General features: G+C 48.4%; 1 protein-coding gene across 2 annotated transcripts in view; it reads left to right on the top strand.

The window, feature by feature from the left end:
• The window catches only part of IDH3G (isocitrate dehydrogenase (NAD(+)) 3 non-catalytic subunit gamma), a 93,042-nt gene that overhangs the window by 29,198 nt on the left and 48,409 nt on the right, over nucleotides 1–15,435 (top strand). The window contains exons 2-7 of one of the 2 annotated variants that reach the window (XM_078664583.1): nucleotides 3,188–3,229; nucleotides 4,208–4,219; nucleotides 8,263–8,360; nucleotides 8,965–9,080; nucleotides 9,204–9,264; nucleotides 10,163–10,295. In XM_078664583.1, the coding sequence (XP_078520709.1) occupies nucleotides 3,188–3,229; nucleotides 4,208–4,219; nucleotides 8,263–8,360; nucleotides 8,965–9,080; nucleotides 9,204–9,264; nucleotides 10,163–10,295 (462 nt within the window). Of the gene's footprint in view, nucleotides 1–3,187; nucleotides 3,234–4,207; nucleotides 4,220–8,262; nucleotides 8,361–8,964; nucleotides 9,081–9,203; nucleotides 9,265–10,162; nucleotides 10,296–15,435 lie in introns of both variants that reach the window. The other variant, XM_078664582.1, reaches the window with a different exon arrangement.

Here is a 15,435-nt window from a genome sequence, read left to right as displayed (position 1 = left end):
TCACCAGGCGCACACACACACCACCAACCGTCAGTGCACACTTTCACCAGGCACACCCCATCAGCCGTCAATGCACGCTTTCACCGGGCACACACGCCACTAGCTGGCAGTGCACACTTCCACCAGGCACACACACCATTAGCCATCAGTGCACATTTTCTACAAGCACACACACACCACCAGCCATCAGTGCACGCATCAATGGTTAGCACATCCACAATTAACTATTGTAGCAATCGCAGTATGGCGCACTTTACTTCTAAACATGTCAGTGCACGCTTTTCCACCATGCACACACACCATCAGCCATCAGTGCACACTTTCAACAGGCACACACACACCACTAGCCATCAGTACATGGTTTCATCAGGCATACCCACCACCGGCCGTCAGTACACACTTTCAACAGGCACAGACACCATAAGTCATCAGTGCACGCTTTCACCAGGCACAAACACCACCAGCCGTCAGTGCACGCTTTCACCGGGCACAAACACCAACAGCCGCCAGTGCACCCTTTCACCAGGCACAAACACCAACAGCCGTCAGTGCACGCTTTCACCGGGCACAAACACCACCAGCCGTCAGTGCACACTTTCACCAGGCACAGACGCCATAAGTTGTTCGTGCACGCTTTCACCGGGCACAAACACCACCATCCGTCAGTGCACGCTTTCACCGGGCACAAACACCACCAGCCAATACAGAGTTTGGAAAAGAATTCATGCAACACATTGTCATATACAATGCCAATAACTCAAACTTGAATGCTGCGAGACCTATTGCATTGCAAATGCTTGTTAGATGATTTGCATGTCGTGTGGATAGTTGTAACTGGTGAGGATGATGAGTAAAAGAGGGTGCCACAGTGTTGGGTGCATATAGCTTATCTGTAAGGTGGTAGGTAAACTACACCTTGTCTTTGAGGTAAGAAGCAACCCAGTTTAGAGCTTTTTAATGTATATCAAGGTAATTACATTTTTGGAGTAATGTGTGATGGTGGGCAGTGTCAAATGCAGCTGATAAATCTAGAAGCAATAGGGCGGCCACTTTGTTCTGATCAATCTTACTAATCCATGTGGCGTCCTTTTCGTGGTTAACCCTGGATATGGTCTTTATTGACATCTGTTTGTCCAATACAGATGTGATCCAGTTGTAGAAGGTATGTATCACTTGTAGTCGCATGTTTATTGGCATTATTGTCTGACAGGAGTTTTTTTGAAGGTCTTATTTATTTCATTGTCTTTATTAGCATTTGCTGTTAGTGCTTGTTTGTGTCTTTGAAGTGTTGTTGTTGAACCTGGAGGTAATGATGTTGTGGTTGCTCCAGCTTACTGGGGAGTTGTCTATCAATGAGACTCTCCAGGGGAATACATTTGATATGCAGAGTGTTTCCATCAGAGTGAATTGGGCCAGAAACAATTTGTTGGAAGTTGAAGTTCTCAAGGTTGGTTGTGATCGCTTTGATTGTATTTGGATTTTTCTTGTCAAACCATATGTTAAGGTCTCCTATAAGGGGCAGTGGATGTGATGGGTCTTGGTCACTGTATCTAGTAAAATATCTTTAACTTTTACATTGCTCTGTGGTGGTCTATATATTAAGAGGAAGGAGTAATTGATAGTTGGGGGGCTGACATCATCATGGATTCACAGCCGTCCATGGTGACGTTTTCAATGTGTGTTATTTTTACAGGTGTTTTGGGGGATGATGGCTAGGCCTCCTCTAATATGGTTCTTGCTAATGTTGCACAATTCTGGTGGGCTGGCTTTGTGGCATGTGGGTGCAAAGTCTTCACTGAGCCAAGTTCTGTAAAGGGGAGCTCTGGTGTAGTTTCTGAATGCAGGTCAAACTTGTTAAATTAATTGTTTTGTTCATGGTTCTTGTTTTGAAGAGTAAGAATTTTAGTTGTTGTCCAGTCCATGTATTTCTTTATTATCCATTACATGTTTTCCACATTTATAGTAGGATAAATAGGACATGCACCATAATGTAAATGAAAATCCTGGACAGGAAGGTCCACTCATGCATGAAAATAGGACTCATGAGAGCTCTGGTACAGGTGTAACATGTCAAATATCTCTCCAAGTTTGAGCTGAATTCAGTAGAACTATAACAATGGCAAACACATACCACAGTTCCCACAATGCAACGTTCTATTGGTTAGAAGGCCAGGAATGTTCGAAGTGGCCATACATGACATGAGGAGACTTGGCAACTATGTTAAATCTTTGAGGAGGTTTTGATTAAACCAAAGGGTAGCCCTTACTCCCAGGTAATGCCAATTTATGATTAAGCGTGTGTGTTTTTAAACACTCACCCTCTTATTCATGGAATATACACCTCATTCTAGTGCCGCACTCCCTTTTGAAAATACACATTGCCTCATACCTACATTAAGCCGCCTTTTAGAAGAAGTGCATCTCTCCCCCTTATTGTACCCACACCTTTTGTGAGAGAAAACATAGTTACTTTTTGCTCGTTGCCGTGCACACTTTATTCAGGTCTTGCCTGTTTTACATGAAAAGGTTGATATGTTTATGCAGATGCTTATTGTGCTGGAGAATATCAAATTCACATAAAAATGTCCCCTTTGCCAGCCTGTTGCACATACATATTGCACATACGTGTGCAAACAAAAGGTTAGTGTTTGAGGTTTGGTAGTGTTTAAATTTAGGAAAAGTGAGGGGTGAAGAAGGTAACATATAAAACACCAAGAGAAAAAAAAATGTTTTGCTTATATATGGAAAAAAATCATGGCCCTAGGTTGGGCACCAGTGGCCGGCCAACGCTGACCATCAGAATATGACCCTATCCAGGAGCACTCTAAAGTAGATGCTTTTGAATGACCATCTTATAATCTACAGTTGATGTGTTCCGAAAATAAGTAATTTAGTGTCCTGAGTAGCGAATCTGTGTGGCAACCAGATGCCTCCATTCCACTGAGACGCAACAGTTGTACTACTGCGACTTCCTTTTACAAGTCATTGTTTTTGCTGTGTTACTTAAATTGGTTTGGAAGTTCAGCAGTGCAAACAAGGTGACCTTTTGGCATAGACTCATTTAATAACTCTCACAATGACAGTATGGAGTGGCCTCCATTGGACACAGGTGCTTGGGATGGGTTTATTTATGAACCATATGACTGTGTCTGTCTCTCTCTGACTCAGCTGTGGCCTTTCTTTTCAGGGACTGGGGGCCAGCTCCATCAACCAGCGGACCTACATGTCGGTGAGTGCAACTGTGATCCTCCTTACAGCTTAAGAGAGTGGGAGAAAGGGAGAAAACTAGTAGAGCGTGCTGCACATATGCACATCTCTGGGCACTGAGTAATGGCTATCGTGACTGCGAAGCATACTTAGAAATTACTAGCTTCATCTTTGCCCTTTAATTGAGTTCAGTACTTCTGCTATTGGGGTCTGTGGTGTGTTTGTGTCTGAAGAAAGCTTCCCATTGCATTGTTTGGGTTTGGCTTGATTTCATGTGATTTTAGTTTGTAAACTTCACTCTTTGACAATTCGGAAAACAAGGTCTTCCATGAGCCTGGTGCAGTCTGGCTTCACCGCCAACGACTTGGTTGAAACACATCATCTACTTTGTGTCACATCTGTGAGCATGGTGCAAGTAAACATTAAAACGGCATCCAATTATATCATTTACGTTCATACTTGATGTATAGCATAAAGTGAAGGTAAATTAACTTTCTCAATGCACAGATGGATGAGCTGGTTTGAACATAATCAATTTGTTTTATAGTTATTACTTTTGTAAAACAAATGTGAATCTATCAACCTACAGTTCCTTCTCCTCAGAGCTGCAGCCCCAGCCATCCAAAGGTGGTGCATCCCCATAGCTGTTAACAATTGTACCCATGTACTATGTACTGTGTACCCATGCTGCAAGATACCTGCCTGAATCTAGGCAAGATACCAAAACAAAGACATGTGTCAGAAGTTTGTGACTCCTCCCAAATCAGAGTAAAAGTTATAGGTGTCATGTTGAACATGATGAGCACAGCAAAACAATCCTCAAAGTGCCCATGGATGTACATTTGTACAGGGAAAACATCTGGAGTTAGCTGTGCACAGGTTTTTTGCGAGATAAATTCTATACTTTTTGAAATAAAAATGGATTGTGCACAAGTTGGCGGTCAGACTCTTCTAACGTATTGTCTTCTTGTTTCTTTCTTTTTGTACCTGTGAAAATCAGCAACAAGTCATTGTAAGTACCATTTTGTTTCTTTTTTTGGGGGTGGGGGAGGACCTTATATGAGACAGTCAAGAAAGGGTAGAGGGGGTGTAAACCACAGTGCGTGTACAAGCGTGGATTTGCTCTTACAGTGGAAATGTCAATTCCAGGGGCGTGTCTTCGCATACCACTAAACGTAAGGTACTAAAATTATGCACCAAGCCAGAATCCCAGGTGCTGTGCTAAAACATATTTCAGGTCTTCTTAGACTTCACATACTGGCAACAATGTTTTCATGTCAGTTTGCAAACAAAACTCCCAGATTTGACTGAAAAGTCAGTATTCTATATATGACTAAAATGTCAAATTCTTGCCAGATACATGCAACATTCACATTGGCTTAACTCAGTAGTAAGTAGGTTGACTAGCTGTTTTGAGTCACAAGCAGTTGGTTAAAAGAATGGGACAGAACCCATCCTTGTCACGTATTCCCCATGCCATCATGCAAAGGTGACAGACAGAACAATAGCAAGGACAGACATAAACAACCAAACCTGTTGTAATTAATCAATATACTTCTCTTGAGCAATTCGTCAGGCGATATGTGATGTTTTCACCGATGCAGGCAGTTCTTTATGGTCTGTCTACCACACCCCATTCCTCAATGAGTTACTATTCTTGCTTAAGACCTCAGCAATCCCATGGCACCAGGATAACTGTGCTAATGTGTCTGTAGTGCAGCTTTGTTAATGAATGACGTTGCTGTTGGTCTGGTTAGTGTGATGTGTAAACCACAGCAGTGAGTTGCTGTGTCCGTATCATGTCTGTGGATCAACTCGCTTAGTGATACCACTTTCTTTTATGATTATTGTTCACAAACCTTTACAGATGCTTCAGTATCTGTGTAAAACATCTCTGACTAGATCTTGTCAGAGGAAGCATTGATTTTTATAATTGTAATAAACATTGTGCTGCAGCCCACCAGCTCCTATATTCCACTTTTTAAAATTGAGGCCGCAGGTTTTTACTCATCCCTAATTTTCTGTTCCTTGAGTAGCAGCCCATTACACATGTAAAACAAGAACGTCAAGCATCATACAAAAGTCAAGCAGTTGTGTGTTTTTGTGCATGTCCCTCTTTCACACTCCGTGTGCACGGTCTGCTTCATAATCCTGGGTTCCCTGGTCCATCTAGCCTTGGCGGCAGACATGAAGGGACGTAGTGGGGGGGCAATCACCAAACATGTGATTGACACAAAGGGAGGTGACAACTATTGCCTCTGAATTCAAAACTCCTCTTTCACCCCTTAGGAAGTACATGAAGTCAACATTACACCATTGTTTCTAACTCTAATCTCCCCTGGGTACTACCAGAAACTCAATCAGCTGACCACTTGCTGCCAGCTTTGAAATTTTCTTCACATGTCTGGGGTTTCATGGAGAGGCAGTTTTTTTGGGGTTCTTGCTGGAAATAATTGTCCTTGTCTTATTTTAACTTGCGTTCTGCTCTTGTATTATGTCGGCAGAAGCAACCTGGAAGGCTACCAATCTCACTTTGCAGCTCATTTCTCTCATCAGCACCAACAGGGACTCCTGGATCCATCTTATTCTGGCTGAAGGACAGCGGTTGAAGTTGGATGGTCCCTCACCCAGTCCCTCTCCCTCCTCAAAGGAGTGACACTGTGAGCCCCTTAAAGGTGGCCCATCACCCTGTCTCACAGTGCAAGATCAGTGGTTCTTGGGGTGACCCACAATAAATCCCTGGCTTGCCTCTACTCGATGATCTCAAAACAAGTGCCAATTAGAAGTAACTCGAACACCTTCGTGGTGCAGAGTCAGTAAAAAGAATGCCCTCCAGCAGCACTTCAGAGAAACGAGCAACAACCGATGCTTCATGAAATCCACGGTCAGACCTCTGCCTGGCAGAGTCTTTGAGCATTATGTAAAGTGCATCGTCAAGCTGACATTTCCAATCTTTTAAAAAGTACATGAACCCCTAGTGGAGCATAAACAGATGAATCTCCTCTGCCTCTGGTGAGCCCCCGGCTCAGACCGTAGCCACGCCGCCTCAGCAGGCACCTGACCTAGTGATATGATATGATAGCCCATTTATACCGCGCAACAATCGCTCCAGGGAGCATCTCGGCGCCAATAAGAGGTCAACCTGATGTTAAAGTTGCCATTACTGCTTGAATTGATCGGGCCGGACTCACACTAGTGCTCTGGCAGCTATGTCTGGGAGGTTGTAAATCCAGGTTTTTAGTTGTTTACGGAATTCTGATTCCTTGGCCAGTGCTCTGAGAAGCGGGGGAAGGGCGTTCCAGTAGTAGTAGTAGTGCTCTGACTTCAACACTTTTATTGGACTTTACTCATTACTTCAGAAAAGCAGAGGCAGGAACCAGCAGTGTGGAGTCTGTGAAATGCAAGAGATTGACATTAAGCCAAATGGCTGAAAAAAATCATAATCTTTACTATAAATGGGTCTCTCATTTGTAGGAGGGCAACAGTTTATCCATGCTCGCATTGAACATTCCAAATAACACCCCCTTGTAGCTATCATCATTTTCTCAATTACTTCTATTTTTTCATACCACGTCTTTTATTTCCTTTTAATTAACCGCCAAACGTTGGTGTCTTTTTCACAAAAGGTTCTATTTATTAGACATTCAATTTTGAATAGCACTGAGAGACCCAGCCAACGCGTTTCATCCCTTACAGGGACTTCATCAGGGCAATTCTATCTATATTCCATTTCAAAACTCCCTTGGTCTCTCTTGTGTTTTTGATCATGTAGAATTTTTCATACTGGAAACGGCCGGCTGCCGCCTCTCCTTTTTCCTGTCTCTCTCTGCCCCCGTCCAGTCCATGCACACACCCACAGAAAGAGGGTGATGCCCCTATCCACACAAAGTAGAAGGGTCCCAACGTGTGGGCTAACGAAGAAGAGCAGCTTCTTCGCAAAACAGAGGACAAAGCCGCCCATGATCACCATAAAACTTGCAGTTATGGCTCAGGGAATGGGGAGGACCTCGGGAGACACTAATGGAAACATCTGGTCATTTGCGTTTTATGAATACTTCTAATTATGCTGAAGTAAACAGTTAATGCTCTCATTACTAGATTGACAAAAATGAGTTTTGTGGGGAAACACTGGGGCTGGAATTAACGGTTCCAGGCGGTATCGCAGCATTACCTTCTTACCATTGTGAGTTGCAGGCCACAGAATGGGGGAATACCAGTGACTCACTGAATTATCGAGTCAGAAGCCGCTTTTTTCCCTCGGCAGCCTTTACACTGATATTTTTTGCCTGCTTGGAGCAAATGGAAACTGTCAGTGGAAACTTCTGTGCATTTACTGGGTGTGCTTCCGCACCCACTAGAACCAGGTCCATTGTTTTTGTGGCGGGTAATCGTGGGTGCGGGATGCTCAGACCACTTTTGCCATTCCAAAGTGGCTAGAGTGGCAATCTCACAATGATTCCTCTCTGACCAACATGCAATGAGGGCATATGTGTGTCTAGCACATTCTTCAGGCCCCAGCACCTCCCCTCCACAGCTGTACACAGTGCTACTATGGCTGCATGTGAGGTGGAATTAAGGACATGTCTGTACATTAAGAATGTTGGAGGTAGCTGCCACTTAGCTTTGATTGACTCCGGTCTGTTTCTCACGGGTGTCGATAGGTTTTCACGAGTATAATGGGGGAGGGGTTGGTTCACTTCAGGCGTCAAGCAAAGGGGTCAGAAAGGTGATGATGTGACCTTCTGTGTGCAGCTGAAAATTGAGAGGCAAAGTACGTGGGAGTTCTGCTCATGTAATTTTGGTTGTCAGCGGGTCTCATATATTGGAGTATTATTTTGCCTTATTGTCGTTGTTACTGATTCCGTCTTATTTAATATTGGTTCCTCCGCCCATGATGGATGTGATGAACAAAGTGCACGGCTAGCACCTCTTGGAGTCTGATTAAGTGATACTATCATGGTTTTGAGGGAGAAAACCACATTCTGCCGCCACAGCCTACCAGAGAAAAGGAAACATAAAACAAATATATATAGCTGTATTGTTCTTCCTCCTCAGCCTCCTCCGGCGAAGTATGGCGGCCGACACACCGTGACCATGATCCCTGGAGATGGCATCGGGCCGGAGCTGATGCGGCACGTCATCGAGGTTTTCAGGTACCTGCTTGAAGTGTGAAGTGCTCTCAGTCTGCAGCGGTGGAGCCAGCTGCAGTGAAGGAAGCGGCTCCCCGAGAATCGTGGATGCTAACCTCTAGCCACCCAATCATCTGTAATTTGACATTTGAAGGGACATCGTAGAAAGGAGCGGTTAGCAGAAGTCGCCATTGTGAGCTTTTTGTGTCCTGCAAAAGTCTGTAGGATCTCAGGTTGAAGAAGGAGTCTCGTATCTAGGAAGTGCGAGGAAGATCTCTGTGAATTGTCTACAATCTGTCTGGGCAATGCCACTGAAGTGGGGTCAGAGATTAATGGCTTGTGTTGAGTATGTAAATGTATAAATAGCTCATGTGGGGATGCAAATAAGTTGTTTTAAAATCCATTTCTTCAGCCCAGAGCCATCACGGGTTTATAGCTCTGTAGAGAAGAAACAAAAGCCTATTGTTAGACCAGGTCAGTGACATCTATGGCACAGAGGGCTGGATTTTAGGACTTCATTGGATCCCAAAGAGTCGGAATGGACGTGGAGTGCTGTGGGGAGGGATTTAGAGTGTGTAGCTGCTTGAGTCTGTGCATCTCTCTTCATTGTCCAAATCTTCATCCTCAGGCATTGCTGCGTCCCTGTGGATTTCGAGGTAGTGAATGTGAACTCCACAGCCACTAACGAGGACGATATCCAGACTGCCATCATGGCGATTCGAAGGAACAGAGTGGCTTTGAAAGGTAAGCTGGTGCGTTACAAAAACCTTTCCTCTTTCTGGCTGGTATGCCACTTACCTGGCACCCTTCATGTACCGACCCTGGGTGTGTCTGTGCAACTAACCTACATTCTGTTTTAATTTGCAGGAAATATTGAAACCAACCACAATATGCCTCCAAATCACAGATCCCGGAACAACCTTCTCCGGTGAGTGGTAGCTCGGCTTCTGTGTGTGTTGTATTGGTGGGTGTCTAGGGCTCTAGGATTCTGGTGCAGACGCCTTGCCTGGGGTCAGGGTTTCTTTCGCCTTGACTTTCTTCAGTGATGAGGGAAGGGTGGGTGACCTTGCCTTCTCACCTGGAGTGAATGGGGAGAGGGTACCTTTTGGCATAAAAATCCCCCAGACCTCAGTCTAACCTCCAGTACGTTCTAGTGCGAGACCTGGAGGAGGCCTTATCTCTAGCAATCCTCTACGGAGGAGGAACTGTCTGTAAAATATTAGGAAATGCCCCCTCCTTAGTTTATTTTTTATTTAAAAGGTTTTATATAGCGCTACTGGACCCAGGAGTATCCGAGCGCTTTACAGACAGATAATAAAAGTACATATCTAGAACAAATAATAGACAAAAGAACAAATAAGCATCAAGAATAAAATAGAACATCGTTACAAAGTGAATAAAAATTAGCATGGGATAAAGCATTTCAGTTAGAGGAGGAGATTGAGGTTGGTTCCATTCTTGCCCTTCGCTATGGGGCACCTTGTCACATCACCTTGAGGGTCTGCCTGTGCCATGTTGACTGGTTCCTGAACAGAAGGCCTGTCCTGCTGTAGTTCTCCCAATGGTGCTCGTCTGTGGTGTTAGCTGTTCTTCTGCCCTCTCCTGAACGAGGGTTCATCGCTGCTATGTCCTCTCTACCCACTCCTGAAGGAGCGCTGACCTGTGTTCAGTCACAATCCCATCCTCCCCCCATAGAAGGGTTGTTGTGTTCTCTGCTGCCTTCCTATGCAGTCACTGCTGCCCCGAAGCACTATCGTCCACAAAACAAGATGTAGGTATTCATGTTTTCCATGCTTCTTCACCATGGTTTTTTTTTTTGCCACCAGGACCAGCCTGGACCTGTATGCCAACGTAATTCACTGCCAGAGTCTGCCTGGGGTGCAGACCCGGCACAAGAACATCGACATTCTGATCGTGCGAGAGAATACAGAGGGAGAGTACAGCAGCCTGGAGCACGAGGTAAAGGCACTCCAATTACAAGCCAATTACAAGGGGGGGCTCTATAGTGGAGGGCACAGGGGTAAGAGTCTGCGGCTAAGGGCGCGGGCCAGAGGGTACCACATATGGGGTCACTGTGGTGAGCAGGAAGCACATGGGTCAGAGCACAGTGGAGCTTTCAGGGATCACAATTCAGAGTGAGCGTCACAGGGACCTGAACACAGAGGCCCAGAGTAGACACCAGGGGGTACAGAGGATGAGAGAGGGGCACAGAATCCACAGCCCAGAGCAGACGCCAGGGGGTACAGAGAATGAGAGAGGGGCCCAGAATCCACAGCCCAGAGAAGACACCAGGCGGTACAAAGGATGAAAGAGGGGCACAGAATCCACAGCACAGAGTAGACGCCAGGGGGTACAGAGGATGAAAGAGGGGCACAGAATCCACAGCCCAGAGTAGACACCAGGGGGTACAGAGGATGAAAGAGGGGCACAGAATCCACAGCCCAGAGTAGACGCCAGGGGGTACAGAGGATGAAAGAGGGGCACAGAATCCACAGCCCAGAGTAGACACCAGGGGGTACAGAGGATGAAAAAGGGGCACAGCATCCACAGCCCAGAGTAGACGCCAGTGGGTACAGAGGATGAAAGAGGGGCACAGAATCCACAGCCCAGAGTAGACACCAGGGGGTACAGTGGATGAAAGAGGGGCACAGAATCCACAGCACAGAGTAGACACCAGGGGGTACAGAGAATGAAAGAGGGGCACATAATCCGCAGCACAGAGTAGACACCAGGGGTACAGAGAATGAGAGAGGGGCACAGAATCCACAGCCCAGAGAAGACATCAGGGGGTACAGAGGATGAAAGAGGGGCACAGAATCCACAGCCCAGAGAAGACACCAGGGGGTACAGAGGATGAAAGAGGGGCAGAGAATCCACAGCCCAGAGAAGACACCAGGGGGTACAGAGAATGAGAGAGAGGCACAGAATCTACAGCCCAGAGCAGACGCCAGGGGGTACAGAGAATGAGAGAGGGGCCCAGAATCCACAGCCCAGAGAAGACACCAGGGGTACAGAGAATGAGAGAGGGGCACAGAATCCACAGCACAGAGAAGACACCAGGGGGTACAAAGGATGAAAGAGGGGCACAGAATCCACAGCCCAGAGAAGACACCAGGGGGTACAGAGGATGAAAGAGGGACACAGAATCCACAGCCCAGAGAAGACACCAGGGGGTACAAAGGATGAAAGAGGGGCACAGAATCCACAGCCCAGAGAAGACACCAGGGGGTACAGAGGATGAAAGAGGGGCACAGAATCCACAGCCCAGAGTAGACGCCAGGGGGTACAGAGGATGAAAGAGGGGCACAGAATCCACAGCCCAGAGTAGACGCCAGGGGGTACAGAGGATGAAAGAGGGGCACAGAATCCACAGCCCAGAGTAGACACCAGGGGGTACAGTGGATGAAAGAGGGGCACAGAATCCACAGCCCAGAGTAGACGCCAGGGGGTACAGAGAATGAGAGAGGGGCACAGAATCCACAGCCCAGAGTAGACACCAGGGGGTACAGAGAATGAAAGAGGGCACAGAATCCACAGCCCAGAGAAGACACCAGGGGGTACAGAGGATGAAAGAGGGCACAGAATCCACAGCCCAGAGAAGACACCAGGGGGTACAGAGGATGAAAGAGGGGCACAGAATCCACAGCCCAGAGTAGATGCCAGGGGGTACAGAGGATGAAAGAGGGGCACAGAATCCACAGCCCAGAGTAGACGCCAGGGGGTACAGAGAATGAGAGAGGGGCCCAGAATCCACAGCCCAGAGTAGACACCAGGGGGTACAAAGGATGAAAGCGGGGCACAGAATCCACAGCCCAGAGTAGACGCCAGGGGGTACAGAGGATGAAAGAGGGGCACAGAATCCACAGCCCAGAGTAGACACCAGGGGGTACAGAGGATGAAAGAGGGGCACAGAATCCACAGCCCAGAGAAGACACCAGGGGGTACAGAGGATGAAAGAGGGGCACAGAATCCACAGCCCAGAGAAGACACCAGGGGGTACAGAGGATGAAAGAGGGGCACAGAATCCACAGTCCAGAGTAGACACCAGGGGGTACAAAGGATGAAAGAGGGGCACACAATCCACAGCCCAGAGAAGACACCAGGGGGTACAGAGGATGAAAGAGGGTCACAGAATCCACATCCCAGAGTAGACACCAGGCGGTACAAAGGATGAAAGAGGGGCACAGAATCCAAAGCCCAGAGTAGACACCAGGGGGTACAGAGGATGAAAGAGGGGCACAGAATCCACAGCCCAGAGTAGACACCAGGGGGTACAGAGAATGAAAGAGGGGCACAGAATCCACAGCCCAGAGTAGACACCAGGGGGTACAGTGGATGAAAGAGGGGCACAGAATCCACAGCACAGAGTAGACGCCAGGGGGTACAGAGAATGAAAGAGGGGCACAGAATCCACAGCACAGAGTAGACACCGGGGGGTACAGAGGATGAAAGAGGGGCACAGAATCCACAGCCCAGAGAAGACACCAGGGGGTACAGAGGATGAAAGAGGGGCACAGAATCCACAGCCCAGAGTAGACGCCAGGGGGTACAGAGGATGAGAGAGGGGCACAGAATCCACAGCCCAGAGAAGACACCAGGGGGTACAGAGGATGAGAGAGGGGCACAGAATCCACAGCCCAGAGAAGACACCAGGGGGTACAGAGGATGAAAGAGGGGCACAGAATCCACAGCCCAGAGTAGACACCAGGGGGTACAGAGAATGAAAGAGGGGCACAGAATCCACAGCCCAGAGTAGACACCAGGGGGTACAGTGGATGAAAGAGGGGCACAGAATCCACAGCACAGAGAAGACACCAGGGGGTACAGAGAATGAGAGAGGGGCACAGAATCCACAGCCCAGAGTAGACACCAGGGGGTACAGAGAATGAAAGAGAGGCACAGAATCCACAGCACAGAGTAGACACCAGGGGGTACAGAGAATGAGAGAGGGGCACAGAATCCACAGCCCAGAGAAGACACCAGGGGGTACAGAGGATGAAAGAGAGGCACAGAATCCACAGCCCAGAGTAGACACCAGGGGGTACAGAGGATGAAAGAGGGGCACAGAATCCACAGCACAGAGTAGACACCAGGGGTACAGAGGATGAAAGAGGGGCACAGAATCCACATCCCAGAGTAGACACCAGGCGGTACAAAGGATGAAAGAGGGGCAGAGAATCCACAGCCCAGAGAAGACACCAGGGGGTACAGAGAATGAGAGAGAGGCACAGAATCTACAGCCCAGAGCAGACGCCAGGGGGTACAGAGAATGAGAGAGGGGCCCAGAATCCACAGCCCAGAGAAGACACCAGGGGTACAGAGAATGAGAGAGGGGCACAGAATCCACAGCACAGAGAAGACACCAGGGGGTACAAAGGATGAAAGAGGGGCACAGAATCCACAGCCCAGAGAAGACACCAGGGGGTACAGAGGATGAAAGAGGGACACAGAATCCACAGCCCAGAGAAGACACCAGGGGGTACAAAGGATGAAAGAGGGGCACAGAATCCACAGCCCAGAGAAGACACCAGGGGGTACAGAGGATGAAAGAGGGGCACAGAATCCACAGCCCAGAGTAGACGCCAGGGGGTACAGAGGATGAAAGAGGGGCACAGAATCCACAGCCCAGAGTAGACGCCAGGGGGTACAGAGGATGAAAGAGGGGCACAGAATCCACAGCCCAGAGTAGACACCAGGGGGTACAGTGGATGAAAGAGGGGCACAGAATCCACAGCCCAGAGTAGACGCCAGGGGGTACAGAGAATGAGAGAGGGGCACAGAATCCACAGCCCAGAGTAGACACCAGGGGGTACAGAGAATGAAAGAGGGCACAGAATCCACAGCCCAGAGAAGACACCAGGGGGTACAGAGGATGAAAGAGGGGCACAGAATCCACAGCCCAGAGTAGATGCCAGGGGGTACAGAGGATGAAAGAGGGGCACAGAATCCACAGCCCAGAGTAGACGCCAGGGGGTACAGAGAATGAGAGAGGGGCCCAGAATCCACAGCCCAGAGTAGACACCAGGGGGTACAAAGGATGAAAGCGGGGCACAGAATCCACAGCCCAGAGTAGACGCCAGGGGGTACAGAGGATGAAAGAGGGGCACAGAATCCACAGCCCAGAGTAGACACCAGGGGGTACAGAGGATGAAAGAGGGGCACAGAATCCACAGCCCAGAGAAGACACCAGGGGGTACAGAGGATGAAAGAGGGGCACAGAATCCACAGCCCAGAGAAGACACCAGGGGGTACAGAGGATGAAAGAGGGGCACAGAATCCACAGCCCAGAGAAGACACCAGGGGGTACAGAGGATGAAAGAGGGGCACAGAATCCACAGTCCAGAGTAGACACCAGGGGGTACAAAGGATGAAAGAGGGGCACACAATCCACAGCCCAGAGAAGACACCAGGGGGTACAGAGGATGAAAGAGGGTCACAGAATCCACATCCCAGAGTAGACACCAGGCGGTACAAAGGATGAAAGAGGGGCACAGAATCCAAAGCCCAGAGTAGACACCAGGGGGTACAGAGGATGAAAGAGGGGCACAGAATCCACAGCCCAGAGTAGACACCAGGGGGTACAGAGAATGAAAGAGGGGCACAGAATCCACAGCCCAGAGTAGACACCAGGGGGTACAGTGGATGAAAGAGGGGCACAGAATCCACAGCACAGAGTAGACGCCAGGGGGTACAGAGAATGAAAGAGGGGCACAGAATCCACAGCACAGAGTAGACACCGGGGGGTACAGAGGATGAAAGAGGGGCACAGAATCCACAGCCCAGAGAAGACACCAGGGGGTACAGAGGATGAAAGAGGGGCACAGAATCCACAGCCCAGAGTAGACGCCAGGGGGTACAGAGGATGAGAGAGGGGCACAGAATCCACAGCCCAGAGAAGACACCAGGGGGTACAGAGGATGAGAGAGGGGCACAGAATCCACAGCCCAGAGAAGACACCAGGGGGTACAGAGGATGAAAGAGGGGCACAGAATCCACAGCCCAGAGTAGACACCAGGGGGTACAGAGAATGAAAGAGGGGCACAGAATCCACAGCCCAGAGTAGACACCAGGGGGTACAGTGGATGAAAGAGGGGCACAG

The sequence above is a fragment of the Lissotriton helveticus genome, chromosome 10 (genome assembly GCF_964261635.1).
Source record: "Lissotriton helveticus chromosome 10, aLisHel1.1, whole genome shotgun sequence".
In the NCBI taxonomy this organism is placed as follows: domain Eukaryota; kingdom Metazoa; phylum Chordata; class Amphibia; order Caudata; family Salamandridae; genus Lissotriton; species Lissotriton helveticus.
The sequence above is the reverse complement of the archived record's forward strand: the minus strand, read 5'-3'. Positions and strand labels throughout refer to the sequence as shown.